Consider the following 27,193-nt stretch of genomic DNA (forward strand, 5'->3'; position numbering starts at 1 on the left):
TTTAAAGGGGTCCCAAGACGAAAAGTTTGAGAACCACCGCTCTAAAATACTGCAACAGAACTTGAGATGGGATTAGGGGGTCAGAATCTTGGTGCCACAAAAAACCTTAGGAATTCCTTGATCCCATATTAGAGATGAGGAAACTAAGGCCCAGTGAGAAGAAGGGGTTCCAAGGTCACCAGTAAGTTAGCCACAGAATCAGGACAAGAACCCAGAGGTCCTACTCCCCCTCCTTCCGGGCTCCCACCCCTGTCTCATAAGCCTCTAGTAGTCTGGAGCCCTGTGAAGCACCCGGACCGCAGACTGCGGCCAAGGATTCAACCGCATTCCAAAGCCAGAGAGAAGGGCCTATGGGACTCTCTGCCCCACAGGGCTCCAGACATACAGAGTACGGAAGAAAGCCAAGTGCATTCCACCCTGAGTTCCCAGCAGGGAGCCTGCCCCCAGTGGCTGAGGCTCTATATACCTTAAGCTGTCCCCTCAGCTGACCCCACAACTCTTGTTCCAGTGACCTCAGAACCAACTCCCTGAATGGAGGTCCTCACACTCTGCCATCCCGCCCTTTACATTTCCCAGGGTTCTCTGGAACACCAGCACACAGCCCATGGGAAAAGCAGCTGGGGGTTGGGAGGGGAGGGCCCAGGCAAAGCAAATGTGCAAACACGGGTAGGGAGGGGTGGAGGGGGTATTCAATGGTGTCCGCTCTCACACAGGCTCTCACTTACTGAATCAAAGTGAAACTCAGGGTCTTGGGGGCCAGGAGGAACTGAAACCTGACCCCCCTACACCCAAGGGACAGGCCCTAGACACTAGGGAAAGGCCCAAGAAGCCCCTCCAATTGGCCACCTGGCTTCAGGCCCCCTGCTTTACCAAGGAAGCCTGACACTTGTCAGAGTGCCAATGTCTGCAAGGCCAGAAGCACAGGGGAGAGTGGCCAGCCAGGCTGGGAGATGGAAACCCGGGTCCTTATCATCACTGCCACTAAGCACCCCCTGAATGCCCTGAGGCCAAGCCTGTGCCCTCCGAGCCTGGACTACCCCAATTGGTGGGTGTGAACTCAATGACCTCAATTTCACTGTTCTGGGCTACGAGGGGTGTGGCTCCTTGACCCTGCCCTTCTGCCTTCCCTACCCCACCCACCTGACTGCCCACTTTCCTGACCACCCCCCCACACACACACACAGCAACATTGGGCCAGGCCAGGGCACTGCCTTCCACAGGCTTCCGTTGCCCCAGACTGGATTCATACTTGTTCTTCAGAGTCCATCCTAGGACTCCAGAAACTCAAAAGCCTTCGGGGGAAGAAAAATGGAACATGAATAACTGACAGCAGGTTGAGTAGGGAGCAGTCTGAAGACCGCAGACTCAACAGCCGCAGACGACTGGCGCTACGGGGGAAAGTCCGCCCAGTGTTGCCAGATTGGGGTTTTGGGGGTTTTTTCCCAAGAAAAGCCAAACATCCATATATGAAATCTCCCGATTTTTAAATGTCAGTAACTAATTCAAAATTATTTTAAATGCAAGGCAAGACAAGGAAAGCATGACTGCCCGGCTGGCCATTGCCACCTGGGTTCTAAGGGATCCCCCTCCCATAAGAACCTTGGTCCTGAGGGCCCTGCACAGACAGACGGACAAAAGACCTCAGAGAAGGGCCCCCTGCATGGCCAGCCTGAGGAGATCTCCAGGGGAGGGCTAGGGAATGGGGACTGCTCTCATGAAGCCCCCAGAAAGATCGAGCCAAAATGGCAGTCACTTGTTTCCCTCTCTGCAGAGCCTGTCTGGCCTCCACTGCTCTGTCCTGGGCCTGATGAACCTGAGGGCCTCAGCCAGCTGTGAGGGACTACTGGTCCAACACTGAAAATCCCCTCATGGAATGGGCTGGCTCTGGGAACCAGGCCAGGTCAACAGACCAGCCTCAAGGACGGCATTCCTGTTGGAGGGCCCTGCGTGGATAATGGCCCAGACACGGGAAGGCTCAGAGAAAAGCACAGGGAGTGGGAGCACAGAAGGGATGAAGACGAGGAATGGGAGGCAAGGCAGGAAGGTCAGGGCTCATTGTCAAGAGCTGAGGTCATCCCTGGGAGATCACTAGGGGTCAGCCCCCCTCTCCCCAATCTCCCCCAGCCTCCTAGCACAGGCTGATGGGGTTGCTGATGGCTTTCCACAGTGGCGGCCGTAGCCAGACCCAGGGGAATGGGAGAGATGGGAAAGAAGAAACAGAGCTGTCACATCGAATAGCAGCGGGATACCAAGGAGATTCTGAGGAGTCCATTCTCTCCCTCTGGGTTTTCCAGATTTTTACTCTGTGACCCAGTCAGACCCCTTCTGTTCTCCAAGCCTGTTTTCCCAGCTGAATAATGACTGGAATGATTTGTCCTAGATGTTCTCCAAGGCCCTTTACTCCAACAGGGGAGGCTTGAGGTCCAAGCTGGTGACCCCACCCCCAGCCCTCCCAGGCCCAGGTGCTCTGCCTTCTGCCCTCTATCTTGGAACCTCTCTTGTGTACCTAGGGCCTCTTTTTGTGGAAAACTGAGATTTGATCCTTCTATTCTTCCATCAAGGGTTGGAAGACCAAGGTCCTGAGGAAAGGAAGCGAAGGAAAGCAAGTGGCCCTTCGTTTTGCTGCTGACACGTGGGGGCACTGTTGTTCAGTCTTGATGGCACAACAGTAGTCTCACAAACAGGAAGTCGGCGGTGGGCAGATCCACTGGGTTCAGCCGCCAAAGAGAGCTGTGGCTGGAGCCTGTTTGCCTTCCGTGTGGGGCTGGCCTCACACCCTCCAGCCCCAGTCTCCCTCAGTGGCCACTGATTAAGCTTTTTCTATGACCAGGCCCTGGGGCTAAACCCTTTAAGGGTATGATTTCATTTTATCCTCACAATAACCCACCAGGCTTGTGCTACCTATATCTTCCAGATGACAGAGTAGAGGGTCAGAGAGATTAAGTAACTTGCCAAAGATATCAGCACAGGAAGTCCTCAGATCAGTCTGTCCCTGGCCTGTGAGCCTGTGTCCTTGCCTCAATGCCTCACCATCTTATTTGGGGCTCTCCAGAGATCGGAGATCTGTGGAATCAAGGGCTGCCTATAACTCGGGAATCCTGACCTTTCCACACATCCCATTCCCTTCTAGGAAGTCTGAGAGTCTGCACCTTCTGGTCCAAGCTTCCATCCCAAGCCCTGGAGCAGTAGACAGGGTCCGAGTGTCCGGCAAGGAAAAGGGTCCTAATAGAAGATCAGGGTCTGCCCACGTTCAGGGGGGCCCTGGGCCTTGTGTGGTCTGGGAGCTTCTGAAAGGCCTTCCCTCCCTGCAGTGGTCCCCATGGAGGTCTGCAGAGCAGGGCTGGGCTGGGGCTTCCAACCTGGGCGAGAGAGGAGCAGAGAGCTGGTAAGAGGGAGACCAAGAGCAAATATAAGAGAGAAAATGAATGAGTATGGATGAGAGAAAGAGAGAGGAATGAGAGACAGAGAGCGGTGTGTGTGTGTGTGTGTGTGTGTGTGTGTAAAAGGTTACGTGTATGTGTGTGAGAGTGTATGAGAGTGTTGTGAAAGAGAATGTGTGTGGTGTGGGGGAGTGTATATGAGATGAGAGTGTAAGACAAAGAGAAAGTGTATGTGTGTGTGTGTGTGTATGTGAGAGAGAGAGAGGGTTTGTGTGAGACAGTATATGTGTGTGAGATTGTGTGACAAAGCGAGTGTTGTGAGAGTACATGTGTGAGAGAGAGGACGTGCGTGTGTGTATGTGTGAGAGAGAGACAGTGTGTGACAGAGAGTGTGTGCGGAGGGGGGAGAAAGAGAGAGAGAGTGCGCACTAGACCAGGAGACAGAAGCAGACCCAGAAAAAGTCTATCAACATAAACAGAGGCAGATGCACCCCCAAATGAAAGACACGGGGAGGGACACAAAGACAGAGAAGAGACAGGCACCTCCAGAAAGAGGGGTAGGTCCAGTCATTTCAGGAGCCCCTGCTAAATGCCCCCAAACCTCTCCTTGAGGGTCTTGCTGGACTTGCCATCTCCTAGAAAGGACAGGCCACCTGGGGGTTTTAGACGCCTTTCCTGTGCCCTCTTCAGGCAGAGAGCAGTCCAGGGTCCAGAGGCCAGGAAGTCCACCTGCGATGCAGCCTCTACTGCCCCAAAAGCAGCTCAGGCTCCCCCAGTCCACCCTGGTGCTCGACTGGGCAGCTTCTGAGCTAGTGAAAGGGCTTCTCACTCGGCTGAGCTTGGTGTGTTCGGGGCCTTTCAAACTCTGGGGCGATGAGAGGAGGGGAAGTCAAGGGGACTGGAATGGGGGCCCCAGAGGTGGTGGACAGGCCCCACCAGAGATCAAAGGCCCAGGAAGAAACAGAGGGCCTGGGGCTGCCCTTTCACCCATGGCCGCTATTCACAGCTCCGGCTGCTCCACCGAGTCTGGCCCTGCCACTACCTCCTCCGGGCCTTCTGGGGAGGGAAGGCCCGCTTCGGGCTCTGTCCCCCTAGCCCAGTGGGATTCCCGAGGCCTATGCCAGAGACTTCTCCGTGAGAACTCTCGGGCTGGCCCAAGTAGAGAAGAGGCTGCGTCCCACGTCTGGGCAGCCTGACCCTCAGGACCATCCGCAAGCCTCCTGAGCGTCTCTGGGCGCTGTGCCTGTGCCAGGGAACAGGCCAGGGAGAGACACACGTGTGGAGCGGCCTCTGCCCAGTCAAGTCCGTGGGGACGGCCGCCTCTAAGTCGGGTGGCAGGACAGGAAAACAAGTAGTAGAACCGCTTTCAGACAGACAGTCAGAGAAGCACGTGCTACCCGGATGGGAATCGGCCTCGAAAGTCATGGAGTCCAATGAGAATGCCTTCTTTGGCTCTCCTGCCTCTCCTTTGTCTAGCCCCTGCTCAACATCTGATGACAGGATGCTCATTACCTTACCAGCCTATGCTCCCATGCTTGGCCCAGCCTGGCTGTTGTTTGGAAGCTGTTCCTCGCACTGAGCTGTACTCTGTCTCCCCGTGGCTTCCTTCAGCCAGCCCCAGCTCTGCTCTCAGAGGCCCCAGGGCCTTCTCGGCCACCTGAGCCACACGCAGCTCATCTGAGGTTTGGACACAGTGGCCATATCCCCAAAGCCAATCTTGGAGGCAAACGTTCTGGGGAAAGTCCTCGAATTTCTAGACTGAAAGGGCCCTTGACAACCCACTAGTCCAACAGTTGTTCTAACTTGTTTGTTTTTGCTACAGAGCTCTTTATTCAAATAGAGCTTTCTGTGGAAGCCCAAAATACCAAACAGAAACCCTCTGGTTGAGGAGATTACCCACTCCCCCTGCTTACTAATTACGAACCCTCCACAGGCATGTGACGGACCCATTCCACCAAGGAGCACTTACTGAGCACCTATTATGTGCCAAAGCCACATGACCCAGTACAGTAGCCACCAGGCACATCAGGAGGCAACTGAACACTGAAGTGTGGCTAGGGCAACTGGGGGACTCACTGTAAATTCTATGTGATTTTAATTATTTTATATTTAAAGACAGAAGCAATGTAAAATATTCTTCCCTTGATAAAGGGCCACTTCCTAGGGGGAGCCTTTCTGGATCCCTCTGGTCAACATCAGCCCCTCCCTGCCTGGCTCTCCCCCTCTGGAACCACTGCCCATCACAGCACCACCTTACACGCTGCCCTTTGGAGGGCCTCTGGGCTTGCTGGTTTTGCCGGCCTGCCCATGCGCTCTACAGGTCAGGCCCTTTGTGACTAGAGTCTAGTACCGCCACCCCCTGCCCTGCAGCCTGGGCAGAAGAGTGGCACCAGGAAATGCCCAAGTCCTAGCCAGAGATGACTGCAAAGTGGAATGGAGCAAGTGACTCCACCTTACAGAGCCTCAGTCACCTCATCTGAGAAATGGGAGTGAGGATTCCTCTTGGCCTCTTCCCCATGGCCCTCTCTGCCTCTCTCCCTCATGACCCTTCCCTCAGGCTGCCAAGGGCTTCTGAGGAAAGCAGTGGCATGGTCTGCGGCAAGGGGCACCCAACCTGCATCTAGGCCCTTCTGCCTGAAACTCTTCCTCACGCTGTTCCCAGGCTCTGCCCAGCCGCAGGCCGCTCTGCCTCCAAAGCATCTCTCTGGAGGGGCCGGCGGGTAGCAGATAGTGGGAAAACACCAGGAGCTGAGGCCTTCAGGGGCTCTCCAGCTCTTCCCGACTCCCCAGGCCACACCGGCTGTGTGGCTTTGCCAATGTCACAGAACTCTTTGGGACCGTGGTTTCCTCCCCCTCTAAGATGGCGGTGGCAATTTCTGCCTCTTTAACTCCCCCTGAAGCCAATGCAAGGATCCAGGGAGATACAGAGGGAGGTCAGGAAAGGGCAGCAGGGAGCACCCGGGAGTACTCCTCCCAGGCGGTGTGCTGGTGGGAGCAAGGGCGCTTCTGCCCACCTCTCCACTCAATACACTCCTGGTGATGCAAGGCGGGGGAGAAGGGGAGGCTCTGGTTGCCAACTGTGCCTCCCGCTCTGCCTAGTCCTGTCAGCTTCCAGGACCATCATCAAATCATTTCCCTGAGCCCCCAGACCACAGACTAGATCACTTCCCAGGTCTTTCTGAGGATCAGGACTTGATCTCAAAGATTATTCAATCCTGCATCTAATCCTCGATTCTCTTGTGCAGCAGCCCCAGCACATTGTCACCTAAGCTCCACTTCCATGCCTCTAGTGACGGGGTACTCACTACCTTTCAAGGTAGTCCCCGTTTGCGACAGACCACTCTCACATTTACATGTTCATTCTTACACTGAGCTGAAATCTCTTGGGCATCTGCTGCACGCCGGCCTTGAAGGCCATGCAGCAAAGTCCCATTCCTCTCGCCTTCCATGCCAGCCCCCCAAATATTTGAAGGCAATAATCCAGTCCTGCTCATTCTTCTCTTCATTGTATCAAAACAACCCTAGAGCCTCAAGATGTTCTCCAGGTGCAATGATATCCAGATCCCTGTCCATCCAGGTTACACCCCCGGGGACACATCTCCATCTGTCGCTGTCCTTCTTAAAGGTCAACACCCCAAATGGGCCACCAACCTCAAGGAATGATCTGATGGCACAGAGCAGTCTAGACCAACAACACACCTGCATGCTGACCACTCAATACATTTTACTGATTTTTTAAAATTTATCTATTTTAAGTAGGCTCCACATCCAACGTGGGGCTTGAACTCACAACCATAAGATCAAGAGTTGCAGGCTCTACCGACTGAGCCACCCAGGCGCCCCTCGAGAGCTTGTAAAGCAGCCTGAGAAGCTAAACAGTGGCCGCTGATCAGAGACTGAACGCCAGTACAGTGCTCCACAAACACAGTAAGCAACCCCCCCGCAAAATCAGGACCTGTCTGGTGGTAAACGTCAAACCAGATTTTTTTTTTTAATTTCTCCGAAAATCTCTGCCGGGATCCCTCAGCCTGTGAGGGAGCGTCACGCAACCCACGCCTCCACCGTGATCAAACACAGCTGGGCCCCAGCTTGGGCGCATCTGCTGCGAGTCCAGGTGACAATGGGAGAAAAGATGACAGCATCAACCCCATAAACCAACAAAGATGGTAGGCCCACTGCCTCCTGCAGCAACACAGCACAGCACCCGCTGAGTTAAAGACTTCTGACGTCTGCTCCGAGTGTCAAGAACAGGGGAAAGAGGTGAGGCAGGTTCCGAAGCCGTGAACCATCCCCACGCGCCCCCTCAGCTCCAAGCGGAGGCCCCAGGCCCAGCTTCTGCTCTGCCCGGAACACGCAGACCACAGGCCAGCCCACCGCTGGGCCGACTCAATTTTCTAGTTACAGATCTTAAGTACTTAGGCATGTGCTCACGAGAACATCCATCCCTTACAGGGAGCCGAGAAAGGGAATTGTGCTGAGAACAGAATAATTGAATCAAGATTTCTGTCACGCGGCTCTCAGGCCCTAGACCACAGGCGGCTTTTTTTTTCCTTTCCTGACGAAGGTCTTACAGATTCCCAAGGGTTCGTTTCTCCTCTCAAACCCATTAACGTCAGCCGCACTGGCAGCCCGTCCAGGAGAGCCAGGTGAAGGTGGGCCCGTGTCCGGGACGGAGACGCCCGCTCCAGAGACCCAGGCAGCAGGCGTGCTCAGGGGCTGAGGAAATCCAACTGGGAAGATTGTCATCTTTGTAATCCCCGGGAGGCCACAGTGCTCCTTCCTTCCGGGCCCAAGGGCTAAGATGAGATGATTCACTTCCTAACCCCCCACCATCCCCACTGCTGGAGGCCTTCTGGGAGAGTGTGCAGAGCCCTTCAAGAACCCACCCGCTGACCTCTCACTGCAGGGTGCCCTGCACCCCCTCTGCTCCCAGGCTCCCCCCGCAGAGGGGACAACAGTATGCTCACACCCTGCACACCCTGCCTTCAGGCATCGGATTTGCACACGGGTCTTCTTACACACCACAAAGCTCAGCCCACAAGGGTTCTGCCAGGCCCACTTTCCTGCACCCAAGGGGTGAAGAGGAGGGCGGGCCAGTGAGAAACGCCCAGTCGCAGCTAGCACCCTGCCTGCCTCTCCCCGGGCACTCGGCCCCTTCCCGTGTCCACCCCGCCTGGGGACTCAGGTGCTCGCGGACAAACAGGCGCTCAGGGGGCATCTTGGCTTCCGCCCCGGACTGAGCGCCCCACAACAGATCCGGTCGCGTCCATCCCGGACAGATGCCTGGACATCTCTTACCTTCATCTCTCTTGCGCTTGTTGGTGTCGGCGCTGGGGGACGTGATGCCCAGGATGCCGCTGATGGAGTACGAGGAGCCAGCCGAGTCCGTGCTCACCGACGACACCTGCGTCACGGAGCCCGTGGACACTGCGCAGAGGGAGAGGGGCGGTCAGGGCCCGGCGGGACGGCCGTGGGGGCGGGCGCTGCGGGCCGCCCCCCGAACAAAGGCACTCGCCCTACCCTGGGCTGATGCGGCCGCGGAGCCGCGGGAGTGCGGGACGGGGCGAGTGTGCGCTGCGGGCGCTCTCCCTGAGGCCGCCGCTCCACCTGGGCGATGCGAGCAGCCCTCGGGGCCCTTTGCTCAGGTTTTCTGCTTCCCCGGGGGCCAGAGTGAGAGAGAAGATGGGCAGCTAGGAGGACTGGCGGTGCAGAAGGGAGCACGGGACAGTGTCAGAAGGGCACTAGCTCAAATCCCAGCCTGTCCAAGGAGGCAGGAAGCAGGGGAATGGAGAAGAGAGAGGGGGGGGAGCGGGGGCCCACCACCAGCCAGTGCTAAAAAAAGGACCTAGACTCCTCATTAAGCAGGTTCATTCCCTGCTACATACCCACCCATCCGTGCAGACATAAATACCTGCACCCTCATACACTCAGCCAACAAAACTCCAAATGGCAAACCGTTCCTTCTTTTTATAGTTCCTCACTGTCGTTTCTCCTCCAGTTAACCCAGATTTTAATATGTAATATTAATTACGTAATAATGATATACTATATATTGAATATATATTGTGCACACATCATATATATTGATATACATAATGATAACCAATGTTTTCTGAGAACTTTCTCCGTGCCAGGCATTACTGAGGCATTGCTTTATTTAATTCTAAGAACAGTCTTATAAGGGAAGCAATGTTATTATCTCATTGGAAAGGAAAGGGAACCCAGGCTCAGAGAAAGGTAAGTGACTTGCCCAAAGCCACAGAACGCAGAAGCTGAAGTCTGAACCCCTAGAGTAACCTGTTCCTTGTTAAGGAATCATGACAAACAATACTATACTTCCCATTAGTTCACGGCTTTTCATGTGGTGCTTGCAACAATCTAAAGTGCTATTATTTTCCTCGTTTGATAAATGAGGTTCCACAAGGTGAGGGGATTTGCTCAACGTCCTCCACCCGGTGAGCAGTCGCACTGGGACTTAGCCTCGGGTCTACTGACTTCAAGTCTAGATTTCCCCTGTCCGGAAATGTGGGCCGAGGTTAGTGACTTCCTGTGACTGAGGCCAGGTCTTTACATTCCTAAGGATAAGCACGGCGAGGGGAGGTTTTGTGCAAGTTTCACATTAACTCCTAACCCCAGAGTCCAAGGGAAAGACCAGTCAGTCATCAGGGTCCTCACAAGCTATCCAGCTGAATTTCCATTTCTGGGCTGTGGGAATTCTTTCTTGGTTCATTAAAACCTACACACCAATCTCAGACACATTTCCTTGGGCTGTAACTAGCTGGAGGCAGGTGGAGCTGCCTTTGACGCTCAAGTGTAGGAAATTACAAGAAATGGTGGTGATCGCATGAGAAGCTGGTTCTAGCTTTCCTTGGAGCATATCCAGCTCTTGCTCCTACAGCCCTAGAGGGAACAGTGCCTTTCTTCTCATATCTGAGTTAGATTTTTAGATCTTCCTTAGGAGGCACAGAAGTAGAAATCGTTAACTTCTCTTTTCCTTCACCAGAAGAAGCTCCTCAAAATAGATTTATGCAAATCTCACAACCTTTTCTGTATTAAGGTGCAAAGAACAGAGGAAGAAAGAAGATCACAAGGCATTTGGTACTTTAAAAAACAACCACATATAACCAAGGTCGCCATGTTGCTGACAGAGCCAATGATATTTTGTGATTGCACTAGACTCAAAAGACCCAGGTTCCAATTCTGGGCTCCACCACTTATGAGCAGTGTGTCCTTGGGCTAGTTATTTAACCTCTCAACTTCCGTTTCCTCTGGCCTCCATAAATTTGTCAACTATAAAGGGCTGCACACATATAAGATAGGTTTTTTTTTATAAAAATTTCTGAGACAAAGCAAAGCGTTCTGCTGACCTACAAGTAGAATTGTTCCTCTAACCAGACTGAACGAATATTATCAGTTACTCTTAGTCTGGTATTCATTGCTCCGTGATCTGACATAGTTAAAGCTACAAGTGAAATCTCAGCACCAAACATTTCCCAGGAACCTTCCTCAATCCTCTTCACCCCAGCTCAACAGAGCTGGTAGTTCCCTTCCTTTGGCTCACATAGAGCCCTGTTCTTTCTTCTCGAGCCTTATCTCGGTGTTTTGCAAACTTCTCGGTGTTTTGCAAACTTCTCTTAGTTACATTCCCCCATTAGACTGAGAAGCCCTTGAGATGGGGATTAGGTCCTGCCTCCTTGAAAACACTAGTCTCCGGCAAAGCAGGAGCTTGGCAAACACTTTTTGAATGGACTACTAAATAAAGAATTTTTAATTTTTAAAAATTTTTTTGATTTAAATTCAATTAACTAACATATAATGTATTATTTGTTTCAGGGGTACAGGTCTGTGATTCATCGGTCTTATATAATTATTTTAGGGGTGCCTGGGTGGCTCAGTCGGTTAAGCGTCTGCCTTTGGCTCAGGTCATGATCCCAGGGTCCTGGGATCGAGCCCCACATCAGGCTCCCTGCTCATGCTCTCTCTTTCTCTCTCTCTCTCTTAATTAAATAAATCTCTCTTTTACCTTTATCCAAAGAGGCAACCATGGAGGATCGGAAACCTCAGGGAGCACCTAGTTTGTGCACCTCGGTCCACAAATGGGGAAACTGAGGCCCAGAGAAGTAAAGGGACTTACACAGTTCACTGGATGAGTTAATGCAGAGCTGAAGTATAAGCCTGACCTCTGCCCATCCCCCCATCACCACCAAACCAGTTCAAGTTTGCAGGTAAAGAGGGAGTGACAAAGATGTGGAAACATTACACAGTCTCGGGCATTATTAAGTGACAGTGACAGGGACTGTCAGAGGCTTACTGAATGGTCACCACTTTCTTATAGGAGAATAACCTTCCCCCCAGAGGTGTTTCCTTATCCCAAGTGGAGAAATAATGTGCCTTAAATAGACACATGTCACTGTCATCTCACAGTCTATGCATGGAAGGGAAAGGCACGAGAAACTTCTGAACGCCTCAATAGTAGGAAATAGGACCCCCACGCTTACAAGTCACGCTCACTCAGACTCTCCCGTGTGAGTGTCAAAAACCCCACCGCAGCCCTCAACAGCTCACGGAGTACATGAGAGCGAAGCGAGAGGGGGGAGAGAGAGAGAAAGAGAAAGTTTGGGAAGTTTTGCCGCATCTTCACTCAAGACTGCAAGTGCACAAAGAATTGTGGAAGGGCTGGTTGATAGAAGAAAAAAACACATTCAAAACTACTTACTGACTAATGATGCAGAAAATGTTATGAATAAGTATCCCTTTCTTGATTTATTACTTTAATTATCTGACATTCTATAGACCCCCATTAGTGGATTTTTTTTTTTTTGGCTTAGATTTCAATTTTCTGTCTCATGGTGAAAGCTATTTATCATAATAATCAGTAAAATTCAAAACCTTTTAGCAGTATTTATAAAATTCATTTACCAGGTTCAGCCCTTGGAGAATGACAAAGAAGGCGCATTAGTACGTGTGCCGAAGTGTTTTATGCAGAATTATCTGTCCATAAGAATGATTAAAAGTTCTTTAGAATATTTGGAGCCCATTAGATTTTTAAATTTTTTTTAAAAGTTCTTCTTACCTATGCTGTGACTGGAAGCCGGGACCGGCTGGTTGGGCGGTTGCTGTACTTTCGTCCTGATGATCCTGTGGACAGTTGGGAAGAAAATAAACGGCTATTTACCACTATGGAGAAGCTGCCTCAACCAGCTATGCACAGACAACCAGAAAAGCCCATCAAGCTGGGGCAGAGGAGGAGGGAGGTTATGACCCCAGAGGGGGAATTAGGGGGTTAGAAGAGCTACGGACTAGTCCCAACTCAGCCCCTACCTCCCCGGGTGTCTTTGGATAACTCGCACCCCTGTCTGGGATTCAAGGGCCTCTTCTGTAGAAAAAGGATGATCTGTTCATGTTACGAATGGCCATCTTTTCCTCTGGAGCAGCTGCAGCTCCATAAAGAACTCCCTGAGTGACGTTCGGGAGTTTCTTCCCTTCCCTGGACCTCTGCCCCTCCTCGGTGGAATGACGGGACTGAACCAGGTGACCTCTCTGTTCGCTGGGGGCCCACGTGCTCTCGGTTTCTCTGCCTCAGAGAGCCACAGGAGGGGTCGCATCTCCACCTGTTAAAAATTCTCAAGGAAGTGGATGTGCATTGCTCTCAACCTAAAAAGGGTTAAAGTGCTGGCGTGGCTTTGCTTCGAGGAACCCTCCAAAGCTGCCTTATACAAAATCTCATGGATAGGCTCCAACAGGGCCAGGAGCCAGGGGTGTCCTGGGCTGTCTTTCCAGAGACCTTGCTCTAGTTCTAATATGATGAAGTTGATAGTGACCCTGGGCAAGTCCATTCCGTTATGGGCCTCAATACACTGAGGGAGTTGGAACAGACCACTCTACTTACTTTAAGTAATTAAATCCTTTTGGGGGGGGGATCTTCCAGAAAAGCCCACTGTATAAAAGGGGTAATAGCGGTACTGCCTTCCCCTTGGACCTGCTGGCTCTGATGTGCCTCTGCAGAACGCTGGGCTCTGGGAAGTTTGGTCTGTAAATTTTTTTCTGGAACAACACACTTATATGGGTCTCCTCCTTGAGACCCCAAGCCCTGTGTGTCACAGAGTAACCAACCGGGGCCAGGCCAGAAGACCCTGTGAAGTCTACACGAAAGTTCCTTCCCTGCCATTTGGGAGAAGGGTGGGCGGTAAGACAATGTTCAGCTTCTTTGGAAAAGTTCTACTCCAGCCTCCAACTATTACCTTTTAAAAGAACAGCTAGAGTTTTTCTTAATTATAAAAGCACTTTGTGCTCATTGCAGACTATTAGACAATAAATATAAAGAAGACATCTAAAATCACATTTCAGGGATGCCTGGGTGGCTCAGTTGTTAAGCGTCTGCCTTTGGTTCAGGTTATGACCTGAGGGTCCTGGGATCGAGCCCCGCATCGGGCTTCCTGCTCAGCAGGGAGCCAGCTTCTCCCTCTCCCGCTCCCCCTGCTTGTGTTCCCTCTCTCCCTCTCTGTCAAAGAAATAAATAAGATCTTTAAAATAAATGAATAAATAAAATCACATTTCAGTGTATCTCCTTTATGCTAAATTGCTATGCATATCAGGAAATATCCATTTTCTGTTAGCAAAATCAAGAATAAACCATGTACACAGTTTGTATCCTGCTCTCTTCACTCAATGCCACAGGAGAGGCTTTTTCACATTCCGGACCATTATTTCTGGAAGTCAAGTTTCAAGCTGCACTGGGTCTCCAGCTTGTACAAATGGGGAGCAGTGAGGAAACCCTCACTGGGTTACGGCCTCTGCCCTCCGCGATCTCACAGCTCAGTGGTGGGCACCCAGGCTGCTCAGCATGCTCGGCTGAGGGCCTGGAACGGACACTTCCCTTCACATCACAGCCCAAGCGCGGGTCCTCTGGAGTCCAGGCCCCTGAACCTCCAGGGTCCTTTGCCCTTTCCTGCGGGTCAGTGTAAGTGTTTCATCAAATGCATTCGGTGTGTGTGTGTTTCTCCAACATTCGAACCGCTTACTTTAACTTCGCAAACGTGGAGCGTATTTACAAGGACCCGAGAGTGAAGGAGACTTTTGGACCACCTGGAATTAAGCTAGAATCTGATCTGATTTTTCTGTAAGTCACCTTCTCTGTGGACACATGTGTGTCTACAGAGACATAGCTCAGTGTGAATATATGGATACCCCAGATGTAAATATAGTTTATCTATGTTATGGTTTAATATACACAAAAACATGGTAAAATACATCAAAACTATTTCCCGTTCCTTCCAGCATAAAGTCCTAACTTTTCAAAGTATTGCCTGGCCATTAAATTAAAGCAAACAAAGAAAATTCTATTTTCCTTATTTTCTTTTAAAATATTTCTAAATCGTTTGCTAAGACATTATCAATCATCGTAAATCATCGAGAGGCAGCTGCAGCATATTGATTAAACACACAGGCTTCAAGGGGCGCCCGGGGCGGGGGTCAAGTGGCTGCCTTCGGCTCAGGTCATGATCAGCTCTGCTCAGCAAGGAGTCTGCTTCTCCCTGTGCCTCTGCCCCTCCCCACCACTCGTGCACTCTCTCTTTCTCTCTCTGTCAAATGGATAAATAAAATCTTTTTTAAAAAATTATATACACACATACATACATAGACAGGCTCCAGAATCACACTACTAGAGTTTGAACCCCAGTTTTCCAACTTGCCAGCTGCATGGCCTTGAGTAAATTACTTAACCTCTCTGCCTCAGTTTCTTCACCTGCAAAGTGGGACTAAGAGTCATTCCTACCTCATAGGGTTATTATGAGAATTAAACTAATTATCTAGAATAGTAGCTCCTGCATAATAAATTGTCTATAAATGTTAGCTATTATTTTCAGTAGTATCTTCATAACGATTAAAGACCAGCTTCAACCTTAAAAGTTCATATTTTCCACAAATGCCTTAAAAACACATGGGCTCCCCCCTAGGAGTTGGGGAGGGGAAAGCAGCCATCCCCACGCCTTATTTTAAGGCTGTAGTGGGGTTGTCGTTTATAGGCGAGACCAGAGTTAGGGAGCCCTCCAAAGTTGTCCCCGGGGTAGAGATTGTGCCCATCTGCTTGCAGCGGTTGCCAAAAAAAAGAACAAAGAGCATTATCTTCCACTGAGCAGAAAAGGTAGTGGGAAGAACAAGGCTAACTGAATCAGACCAATTCTTTAAAAATTTAAAATTAACAAGCAATCCTCAAGCCTTGTCACAATAAGAGTCACACTCCGGAACTTTCTAAACCAGAGACAGTCTGGCTAACTGGCACTTAACACTAAAAGGTCTAGCCATGTGAACATCCTAGATGGTCCGACAGGGAAGAGAGTTCAGCAATCAACCAGTTCCTCCAAAGGAGGGAAAACCAAAGCCCAGAGTGCTTGAGTGACTTGCTCGGGGTCACACCGCAGGTCAACCCAGACTTCCAGGTCCCATGCCTGAGCACTTTTCTTTGGACCACATTCCAAGGAAGCGGTCCCTCTGCTAAATATTTCCTATAGGAGACGTGAAGCCTATTTGCATTCCAAATCCATTTAGAAGCTGAAGGACTAGCATCCCAGGGACTTCAGGTATTAGAGGCATTTGTAAGGACCCGATTTCAACATCACCCTCACTTCTTTGAAAGGCTAGGTCTTCTCAGACACATCGCCCCATCCGCCCCATACACAATTACACTGAAAGAGAAAATCATGGCACATTTAAAAAGGAAATTAGGAAGACAGGGCTGAAGACCTTCCCACGTCCACGGCACTGATGGACCTGCCACAGAGCAGTAAGAATCTCGGGCCATCAGCTGTGCTAAGAATCCACGACCAAGGGTCCAACTGGGCCATGCTGGGAGAGGGCCCACAGGGGACACCCAGGCCAGCAACTGACGTGGAGAAGAAAGAGGGAATGGGTAAACAATCTCAGAAGTCTTGCTGCCCAAGTTCAGACGAAGAGTAGAGTTTATAAACTATCCTTCCCCAGGCCACGTCCATCCCTGAACAAGCTTTGCTCGGCTTGCATGGTTATTTGTTTTTATTTGAATTAGTTGCCAGTATTTGCAAGGCGGAAGCTTTTACATAAATACATGGATTTGTAGCTTCCCTTGAAAAATCCAAACACCTAGCAATGCTGACCCCACGTTCTCACGTGACAACAACCGATCGGTGCTAAAGAAAACTGTTCTTCTAACTGGGAATGCCACCCACAGTGCCCACTACTTGGCCCCTGATTTAGAGCCAAGGGCCTTGAACAGAAGCCAAGCTCCATTCCGCCTGTCTCTGTCAGCTCTCAGACAGTCACCTCCCATGGACACTCAGGCTGGATTCTAGAAATCCTTGGTGCAGCTTGGGCAGCAACCCAGTGCTTACTTGTCCTTTAGAAGCCACAGAAACGTGATGACTTGTGTCCCAGGAAATCTCCCACACGCTCAGCACTTAACTCCGTGTCAGTCATGGGTTCCCGGGCTGGTCTCCCAGAAGACAGCAGGAAGGCATACCTTGGTGGGAGTGGACAGTGGAGACAGCTACCAATCCAGCCACCACTCCCTCTTTAGCTGTTTGAAATAGGGGAATCATGAGAAGGTGCCCCCAAGGGAGGCAGGGCTGGTTGAGGAACCTGTGGACATTGGCAAGACGGTTCTTTTGAAACTGCATCCATTTGAACACACTGCAGCTTTGCCTTCATATGGAAAATAAAACTGCATGCTGGGATGGCTCGGGCTTTCTTGGGCGGTGGGGGGCGGGCAGGCAGCAACAGTGTCCCGCACCTCGCACCTCGTCGATCTTCATTGCTGGGCTGGTTGGCTAGAGACCACAAGAGCTCCGGGTGAAGAATGGGGCAAGGAGCCAGAGTGTGCTCCCAGAGAAGAGCCCCCAGAGGGGTGCGCAGGAGAGGGCTTCGGGTCACAGAGGGAGCTGCAGACAGGCAGCAAAGCGCACAGGCCGCGAAGTACACAGACACGGAGCAGGACTGACTGTTTTACCCCGCCTGGCCTCTCTTCTTTCAGATCCTCAGTCCTGGCACTGGCAGAGTCCCACAGGGCAGGGCAAAGAGGCCCTCCTCTTACCATCGGGGGACCTGGGTTCGACTCCCAGCTCTACCTCAAAATCATCACTCCTCTGCACTCCCTTTCTGGGCCTCAGTTCCTTTACCTGCCACAGAACAGCGTTAAGCCTCGAGGGCTGCGGGAGACCACAGGTGCGAAAACACCTCAGAGGCGCAGCCACCACTGTGGACACCCAGGAGGCCCCGAGGCCAGCCAAGGCCCCAGCCCCGGGCAACCAGCAGGCAGAGCTGCACAGAGCAGCTCCAAGCACAAAACATCAGCTGGCCCACGGTTTCCCTAGACACTCATCGGAGCGCCCCTTACAGCCTCCACCCCCTCCGCCAAGCTATGTGCTCTATTTATTTCGTATGTTCCTTTCAGGTAACTTACTTTTTGACTTAAATGGACTTCTTTCATGAGGCAATACTAGTTCTTTACTACGAAAGGGAGGGATAGTCCATAAAGTTCACACTGACTGGCTTGGTGTTCTAGTTAGATTTTTCTAAAATCCATTAAAATAAACTCGTTGTAAAATAATTCCCATCCTTGTATTACAGAAGGGCTGGAGCCCTGCAAATGAGTTATGCTTGTCCTGTAAGGCATTTTTTTTCCACTGAAATTAGTTGCCACCATTTAAAAATACGGAAATTTTATATACACAAACATGCATACATACATGCACACACAAATCCTAGTTTCCAGATTCCCTTTAAGAGTGGAAAGATTCTGACAGACCCTGGGCCGGCATTCCTGGCAGCATTCAGCTGGCGCCGAGAAGCACCTGCCCCTTCAATACTGCGGCGCTGTTTGCCACAGACCCCACCTTTCCCTATCACCTCACACCCAGCGTGCTTCACCTGTTACTGCCTGGACACAAGAGGCATCAGAGTTTGGGACCCCCACGGGCAACCTAAAGTTATCTTTCAAACCAATTACATGTACACCCTACACTGGGAGCTCCGTGGGCCCCCAGAGCCTGCCCGTGGGTTTGGCAGATGTTCCTCCGCAGAGCAGGGGTCTGCGGCTTCATTGCTACAGGCCTCACTTCACGTTCGGGCTTTCCGAGACCTCAGGAAAAAATCACATTGCTTTGCGTGATGGAAATCCTGCGATGAGCCGGAAGCAGGGGACTCACAAAGCACACTGGAGTCCCCCATAATCCAGAAAAAGAACAGGAGTACCCCCCTCCAAACCCACCACAACAGTTGCTTCCTCCTCAGCTAATGCTGGCTGAGCAGACTTCTAACACGCAGCAGAATCCCACCGTAGGCAAGGAGGCCCTCCAGGACACAGACTAAGAGACCATGTGCCCATTTCCCCTCTCTCTTCTCGGCACCTCGCATGATGTCAGGGCCAAGGTAAAGATTTGTTGAGAGAAAGAAAACAGGCTGGGCGTCTGCGTGGCTCAGTCGTTAAGCGTCTGCCTCCGGCTCAGGTCATGATCCCAGGGTCCTGGGCTCCCTGCTCAGCGGGAAGCCTGCTTCCCCCTCTCCCACTCCCCCTGCTTGTGTTCCCTCTCTCGCTCGCTCTCTCTCTCTCTGTCAAATAAATAATCTTAAAAAAGAAAAAAGAAAAAACAGGCTAATGGTAATGTAATAGCACATTCGAAACATCCATGCAGACCTCACACGGTGATTTTGTGCATTTGAGTCACGACAGAGGGACAGCCAACAGGCCCAGAAGGGATCTCTGAGACATTCTCATCTCACCGCCTCTTTCTGCCGGGGGTGAGGGGTCTCCTGCACCCACATAGGCTCTACACTGACAAGGGTCGCCTGTGACCTTGGAGAAATGGGAACCGGTCAAGCTTTCGGTCTGCTGGCTTCTCTTTTCTTTGTGGAGTTTAAGACAACAATCATTTCGGCTTATCTCACAACTTCATCCTTGACCTCTGTGGGTTTAGAGGCAGTTGAGACTGTACCATCTACAATAGAAAACTTTCTTTCAGGAATTTTTAAAGCCCCGAGAGCTCCCTTAGAGATATCCTGGATCAGACTGCAGACAAGAAGGTGCCCGTGCGGCTCCCAGGAAGATCCCATGCCTGGTACTCATGGTATTTCTCTGGTTCTTTCTCTCCATGGGCGAGATTGAGGGCAACTGGGTAGAGGGCAGCCCCCTAACAGCACAGCATCTTAGTGTCCTGGATGTCACTCTTGGAGATCACAGACCCACATCAGAACCTCCAAGTTTGGGGCTCTCAGAGACAGGAAGAGCTTTGTCAGGGTCACTCTTGGAGGTAGTGGCAGAGCTGGGACAAGGAGCTAAATCTTCCAACTTCAAGTCCAGGCTCTGTTTTCCACATTCAGTGACTCAACTTCTGCCCAAACCGAAGGCTGGGATTTTCCTCCTGGGAAGCTCTGATAGAGGCCAGTGCTAAGACTTTGAGCACAGGCTTACATGGAAGTGACATTTGTAGGCCCCGATCAGGACAATTCACTGCTAAGTGCTCCACAACAGAGGCGGGTGGGAAAGGGAGCGATAAAAATCACTCTGGGCTCAGAAGTATCTCAAGCAGCCTGGGTGCTGACATGTCTTCCCTCCCTGGGCCAAGAACTCCTGCCCACTTTGGAAAGACGAGAAAGGCAATAGAGAGATCTATCGAGCCCCATTAGTCCCCCTCCTGTCCAATAACCCTAAGGGACTTTGATGAATGGAAAGATGAGATCCTTAGGAAAGGCACTCACAGAGCCTCCAGGATGGCCCACTCCACCCAGATCCCTAGCCCCACACACACACCAGCCCCTCACCTGTTGATGGAACTGACGCTGGGCACTGTGTCATTGTCACACACCCGTTCCGCCAGCAGCCGGTCCCTGATCTCCCAGGCAAACATGGTGGGATTTTGGCGTTTATACTCAGCAATTTTTTCCACCACTTTGGGCGTGGCGACCTTTGGTTTGGATCCTCCAATTACCCCAGGCTTGATGCTCCCCGTCTCATAATACCTAGGACCCAAGGAGAAAGCAGCTTAGCCATGAGGAACCAGCAAAATGGATATCTGCAATAAAATAGCTACTCTGTCCAGAAACCCTCTAGATCCATGCCGTCCAATTCACCACCACTAGCCATATGGGGCTTTTGAACATCTGAAATATGGCTCATTTGAATTGAGGTGTGTTATAAGCATAAAATACACACCAGATTATCAAAACTTAGTAGAAGAAAAAGAACATAAAATATCTCATTAATAATTTTTATATTAGTTATATGCTGACGTGATCACATTTTTCATATACTGGGCTAAATAAAATATATAAAATTAGTTGTACCTGTTTATTTTGCCCTTTTTTAATATGCTACCAGAAAATTTTAAATTTCAAACGTCGCTCACGTTCTATTTCTGTTGGACATTGCTGGTCCGGATGCTATGTATTAATTAATTAACTCTATCACATTTATCTACCATTTTACAGTTCACAGAAAACTTTCAAGTCAGCTTTCCCATTTGATCTCCACAACAGTTCTAAAGCACATAAATATTTTGAACGAATGAATGGGGGGGGAAATGAATAGGTCCCCATTGGTCGGTATAAAACAGAGGTCCATAGAGATTAAACGCCTTGTCCAGGATCACGCAAGACCCACTGGCCAAACCAGGACGGAGGCCCGCCCTCCTGAGCTAAAATCTCCCCAGAAAGTTGGCTTGTGTCTTTAATTTACCAGCACTCACATCCTCTAGCAGATTCCATCTGCATTCTGCGAAACTGTCCCCTAAAATGCAATTTTTTTTTTGCCATAAGACGAAAATGATAACCCTGGTGTAAAATTAAAAGAAGTCTTGGATTCCAGAATTAACTGGAAATACGTGTTATGTATAAGTCAAAACCCAAGCAATCAACAAAAACCAACCACAAGTCACTGCAGCTCTTCCAGGGACCTCCCCTGAGGTAAATCGCTGTCTCTAAGGACATTTCCATGCTATCAGCTCTTCCTCGTTATAACACAAATAGGATGTCAGGGTTTTACAGTAAAACCGAGACCAGGGAGAAGAGTGCCGTGAAAGATCATTTCAGGGGAAAGAAATTACTTGATTCCTTTTCTGAATCTGAGCCTCTACTGGACGTCTCTACACATTTACAGAGGGGTTCTTGACTTCTCTTGTTAGGAGATTATCTGGCAGTCGAGAATTTGTTTAGCCAAGAAGACATTTTAGAAATGACTGGTAATTTTTTTTTTTTTTAAGTAAACTCTGCACCCCACATGGGGCCAGGACTCACGACCCCGAGATCAAGAGTCACACACTCCACCAACTGAGCCAGTCAGGTGCCCCCATGACTGGTAATTTCTCAACCTACCAAGAGTTTATAACAGGTAAGGGAAAGAGGTGATTCTCCTGTGGGATGGATGAAAAATGTTACCCAAGAACAATGACTAGTTACGTTTAAAGAGATGCTCAAATTCTCAGCCTGGGTAAATCTAGTTAGGGCCAAGTTAGTGGATACTCTAGAAACAGATGAAATAATTTGGGAACAGTGATGCAGAAATGGAAGTTCTGTGTTTCATTGAGAAGAGTGACTCATGTACAAACATGGACTGTAAGGCAAAACTCAACCTATCCTCCCTCTTATGAAATTACCAAAAAATTGTAATTAGTCACAAACAGGCTTTAAGAGCTATCCAAGATGCTATTTTGCCAGAAGTTTAGAAAGGCACCCCAATCAAGGCACACGGCAATCTCTGCAGCTCTTCCGATTTTACGGTACAAAGTCATTTCTTACTGTCCACAGAGTAACTCCCTATTTAGGCACAGTGCTCTAAAGTTTACAGAGCTCTTCCTCAAATTATCCGGATCCTCATATCAGTCCTAAGAGGCCAGCGGGGTTTTACGGAAGGGCAAACTGATGATTAGAAGAATAAGTGATTTGCCCAACTTGCTTCTGGAAGTTAGAGGCAGTCCCAGCTCTCAGATCTGACTCTGAACCCAGTCTTCTTCCCACTAGAGCGAACTTCTGCTTTGACTGTGAAAATGAAAACAATAATGATGGTGATGATCCCTTGCAACTGTAGAAAGCTTTCCTGTTTACCAGGCAGTTCTCACTAGTCAAGGAGTGCCTGTTACAGGCAGAGGTTACAGACACACACACAGCCCTGGGCTGAGCGCTCAAAACCTTCTAGTGGAATGAGACTGCGACGTTCCGCAGCAGCGGAGAGAGCAGCAGGAGGGAGCTGCCCCTCCCCCAGCACCTGTCCCGCTGGTCTGGCCGGGGGTGGCAGCACCCAGGGCTCTCCACCCATCTCACCTGAGCAGCGCCAACCACAGCAGGCCTCGGTATTGACACGCGACCTCTCTGTCTGCCTTTTGCCTGACCCATCAGCCAGGCCCTTAGAAGGCAACCCTGACACCCCAGACAAAACCCCAATTGGCAACTACGTAAAGTGAGGAATCGGACTGAAGAACTGCTTTCATTGCAGCGAAAGAGCCGCGCAGCCTCTGGGCTTACACACAACAGACAGACGGCGGCCGCCAACACGTGGCACACTAGGTTGGGAGCAGAGAGGTGGACATGGTAGTCCATGCCTCTGACACTAACAAGCTGTGTGACCTTGGCCAAATCACTTAGCCTCTCTGGGCCTCTGTTACCCCATTTGTATAATAAGGGGAGGATGTCTGCCCAGCTTGCCTCACAGGACGCAGGCAGAAATGCAGAATGGGTAAGAAAAAGCTTTGCAAAACATAAAGAGCACGTGTTTCGGATTAAAATCCTCTGAGTGTTTATTACTGTGTAACATACCACCCAGTTCCAAATGGTCTGAACCTCCCAGCCGGGCTCCAGTGAAAGAAGACAAGAGCCAGGCTTTCTGGGTGGATTTAAATGGGCCTCACATGCCACCAGGCTGTGCCTCTCGAGCCCCTCCTCAGCTTCGAGCTCTGTGGACTGAATGCCCACACTCCTGGCAAACCGCCACCTTCCCAAGATGACAGAGGTCTCTGCCTGCCCCAGGGACTCTGCCTGCCTTGTCATGCAGCCTCTGAAAACCACGGCCACCACACACAACACACTCTCTATAATCTGTCACTCCGAGTGCGCCCATCAAATTCTTCGATGACCGAAAAAAAAAAAGTCAGTGGATGGAACAGCCCCAGTTCAGAAATTCCCAGTCACACTGTTTTAGGGCTGAACTTGTTTCTTAAAAGGCAGTTCTAATTAGAGTGACATTTTGTCCACTGTGGTTCTTAGTTATGAAAATAATGAGCTATGAAATTCCAATTTATTGTTGACAACTTAAACGGCCAGGCACCGGAGCGGCGCGTAACTTCCGAGTGCCACTCTACCTAGTGACAAATCTATTCTGGGCCTCGGGAGGCTGCCGGCTGGGCCTGGGAGGGTCCTTGTTCCCTTCAGTCTCCAGGGGAGATCTGGACGGCTCCCGGGCACCAGAACATGAGGACCAGGCATCTGGACGTCCCCTCTGAGAAGGGCTCGGCGTCTTGCCCTGAGAAGATTTCAAATAGCAAAGCAAGATGTCGGCTCAGCAACGATGTCTCAGCAAAAACAAAGGAAGGGCCTTCTTTCTCTCTCTCGCCCTCAGTGCAATGAAGAGGCTTCCCAAGAAGATAGCTAAGATCCACTTGGCGATCAAAGTCTGACACTGAGAGAGTCTAAAATATTTCTTTCCTCACTCCCTCTCCTTCTGTCTTATCTTCATTGCTCTATTCTATTCTAATCTCTGTTTTAAAATCAATCATTCTCTTTTCTCTTCATTTCCCTTTCTTCTATTTTTCTTCTTTTTTCTCACTCTCATCCTCCTGCCGAAAACCACCGTCTAACGAGAACACCATGCTGATGTCCAGCCTTCCTCCTTGAACTCTGGCTGGGGCCCATTTGCCGCTGAGTGCTAAACAGGAGTGGAGCCCAGAGCCTCCCTGGCTGCAAGGTGAGCTGGGTGGGCAGGGGATAAGGAATAAAGACAAGGATCAAGGTCCCCAAGGGGGATGCCAGACCCCTGCCTTCGAAACTTCTTCCCTTGGCCTCCAGCAAGGCTCCCCAAGATTAGAAAATGCTTTTCCCTCCATCTAAGAGAAGTTCTTAAATTCCAGCAGATGAGAGGGAGAGAGCACACAGAAAATCACAATATATCACTGACATGCTTTAAAATATGTATTTTCTATTCAGGCAACTGTTCTCAAATCATAATGCAAGCTACAGGACCAAGGTTGTTTTCTGACCCGGGGAGAAAAATCCTGAGAGAGCACTGAACAGCTAGACCTGAGAATACTCCAGCTTCCAAGGCTTCACATGCCCAGAAAAAAACCTGTGGCTTTGGCTTTGGGGTATGATGGGATGCCGATGGTCTAAGAGTCCTTGAGGCCTCCTCCCAGTCCGAGAGGACTGACTGGCTGGACGGACCTGGGTCAGTCACTTGGCCTCTGTAGATTTGTTTCCTCCTCTTAAAACATGCGTTGCTGGATCATACTGAGGCTCTCCGGAGAAAATAAGCAGGAGTGCTCAAAGGCTGGGCTATTTCTCCCTCTGGGAGAACTGGCATCGTTAATATTTTGCTGGGAGTAAATTGACGGGTCAAGTGGCAACTTTCAAATGTCAGATTTGAGAGTTAGTGTGTGTTTGGTTTTTTTTTTTCCCTCTCTAATATACGGTTAGGATGCCTGTCACTATGAAGAAAACAAAACATATAAGGAGGAAAATACTACAACCCAACATAAGAAGGTTGATGGTACCCCAAAACTGAAAATGACAGCTTTTAAAAATGGAACGTGCTTTACATTCAAATAAAACATTGAACTTGATTATGTGATTTTATAACTTGTGGATTTTCCACCCAGCCCTGCTCAGGCCCCAGACTCACCCAAGATGTGTAAGGGAAATTCCCAAGAACCTCTTATTCGTGGGTCCTCTGGAATAATTCACCAGGCTTTCAGAAAACATGTCATTCCTCCTGATTGAGTCACCCCATTCCACATGTCACTCGAAACAGGGGTTTCCCAGGGCTACTTTGAATTGAATGGCCTTGAAAGGGCTTTGCAAACTCTAAAGTACTATGCATGTTAGCGAAGTGCTACCGTGATTTTCAATATGACGCAGGCACATTGGACAGCTGCTGGGTCATGTTTTAGGTCGTTATTTGAAAAATCAAGGGAAGCCTGCAGCTCCTGCCTTTACCTGCCAAGAATTTTGCTGACACAACCATGGCTGACTCGAAGCTGCCTTGAGATGTCGCAGGGCCTGACACCTTGGTGGGCAAGTTCCACTATCCTTTGGCGGACTACATCCGGGAGTGGCCGTCCATTCACAAAAACCCCCCCAAGCTGATTCACTCCTCCATGTCCTGAAACAGATCAGAAACAAAAGGGGAGGGAAAGGGTGGTTAGAACCAGTCACACAGTACCAGAACCGCTGTTATAAGCACCCAGAGGCCCTCTGATCAGAAATGGCCGCAGGCTGGATATCTTGAGCCCGGGGTCTGACCGTGTAGGCTTCACAAGCAACTCAGATTGCTTTTTAAAATTAACCTTTGCCTTTGTCCATCTTCAGCCAGTCAATCGGGCTATTGATAACAAGCATCCCCATGCTATGTTTCCTTTAGTTTCTAGCATCTGCCTTGTAATTTTTTGTTAACAATGGAATGTGTAATAGACCCCAATCTACACGAGAGACCTAACTTACTACCTGCATGATGCTGAGGTCTAAGGAAGATCCTCAGGAGAAAATATGTTTTAAAATACATCAAATGTAAAGAGGTTTTTAAAAACAAAACTCTTTTCCTTTTAACAAATATCTGTAAAAGTGAAAACGACTACTCCAATAAACCTAGATCTCAAGGGGAAAAAAAAATGGGGTTTTGTTTGTTTTTTTTTAAATCAGCAATCTGATTCAGGGGCTGAGGACTTAAAAAAATTGTTTAAATAGTGTCTGCAGAGTACTGAAACAAAATCCAACTGCTGCCTTGATTAAAAAAAACAACTCTTTCTTTAAAAAGATGGGGCTCATCCCTCAATAAAGGGGAAAAATAAACAAAAAAGGTGAGGCTGACATGCAGACTTGACCACTGTACCCTCTCGGAGCACACAAAAGAAATGGGTCAGAGGATCACATTCCACTCTACCACATCAGGATTTGTTATACAGGAGTTTCCCTGGAATTTCTGGAGTGTTTTTGCAATTGACAAGCAGCTTTAAGTTGGTTTCAGGGGAAAATAAAGAAGCTGGAGAAGGCTTCCGAGTCTCAGGTTTTACAAGTGCTCTGAGGTGGATTTTAAGAAAAAGTAGTCTGGGAAAGTATCTTCTCCACCCAATAAGCTCCCTTCTCTTACATCAAAGTCCATCTGGAGGGAAACAGGGATCTAAGTAAATGAAGAGCCAGACCGTAAACACAGTGATCCAGTGCAGCAGCAGCATTGACCTTGCAGCTGTAAATCAGCCACTAACTGACACCGCTGAGGACGGTCAAAAGCCAAAACCCAAGTCCAAGTATTTATTTACCAATGCTACTGGCCGCTCAGAGGCCAACGATGGGGAAATCTCCATCCAAAATAGGACTTGCCTGGGATTAGACTGTACCAGGGAAGCTAGGGCATCTCAGACATCTCTCTTTCTCTCTCTCTCTCTCTCTCACACACACACACACACACTCCAATTCTAAAACATAAAATAGCCACCTCATCTCCAGTAACCCCCCAGCACTTAATTATTATCTATGTTCATAAACAACATCCGAAATAAAAGGGGGAAAACACCCATAACATAATCTATTTCCTTAAAACTGCCAAAGCAATTCACCAAAGTTTTCCATGAAGGTCCTAATTGAATATT

At 49.7% G+C, this 27,193-nt stretch overlaps 1 protein-coding gene across 1 annotated transcript in view; it reads right to left on the bottom strand.

Moving 5' to 3' along the window:
• PAX5 (paired box 5) overlaps nt 1-25,952 on the bottom strand; it is a 92,735-nt gene extending 66,783 nt beyond the window's left edge. The window contains exons 1-5 of the mRNA XM_057313532.1: nt 25,895-25,952; nt 25,545-25,710; nt 20,172-20,369; nt 12,454-12,518; nt 8,679-8,807 (exon numbers count right to left, since the gene is read on the bottom strand). Coding sequence (XP_057169515.1) covers nt 8,679-8,807; nt 12,454-12,518; nt 20,172-20,369; nt 25,545-25,710; nt 25,895-25,952 — 616 coding nt within the window. The remainder of the gene's footprint in view (nt 1-8,678; nt 8,808-12,453; nt 12,519-20,171; nt 20,370-25,544; nt 25,711-25,894) is intronic.
• Nucleotides 25,953-27,193: the final 1,241 nt, after the last annotated feature.

This window comes from Ursus arctos, unplaced genomic scaffold (assembly GCF_023065955.2).
Source record: "Ursus arctos isolate Adak ecotype North America unplaced genomic scaffold, UrsArc2.0 scaffold_18, whole genome shotgun sequence".
Taxonomy (NCBI): Eukaryota; Metazoa; Chordata; class Mammalia; order Carnivora; family Ursidae; genus Ursus; species Ursus arctos.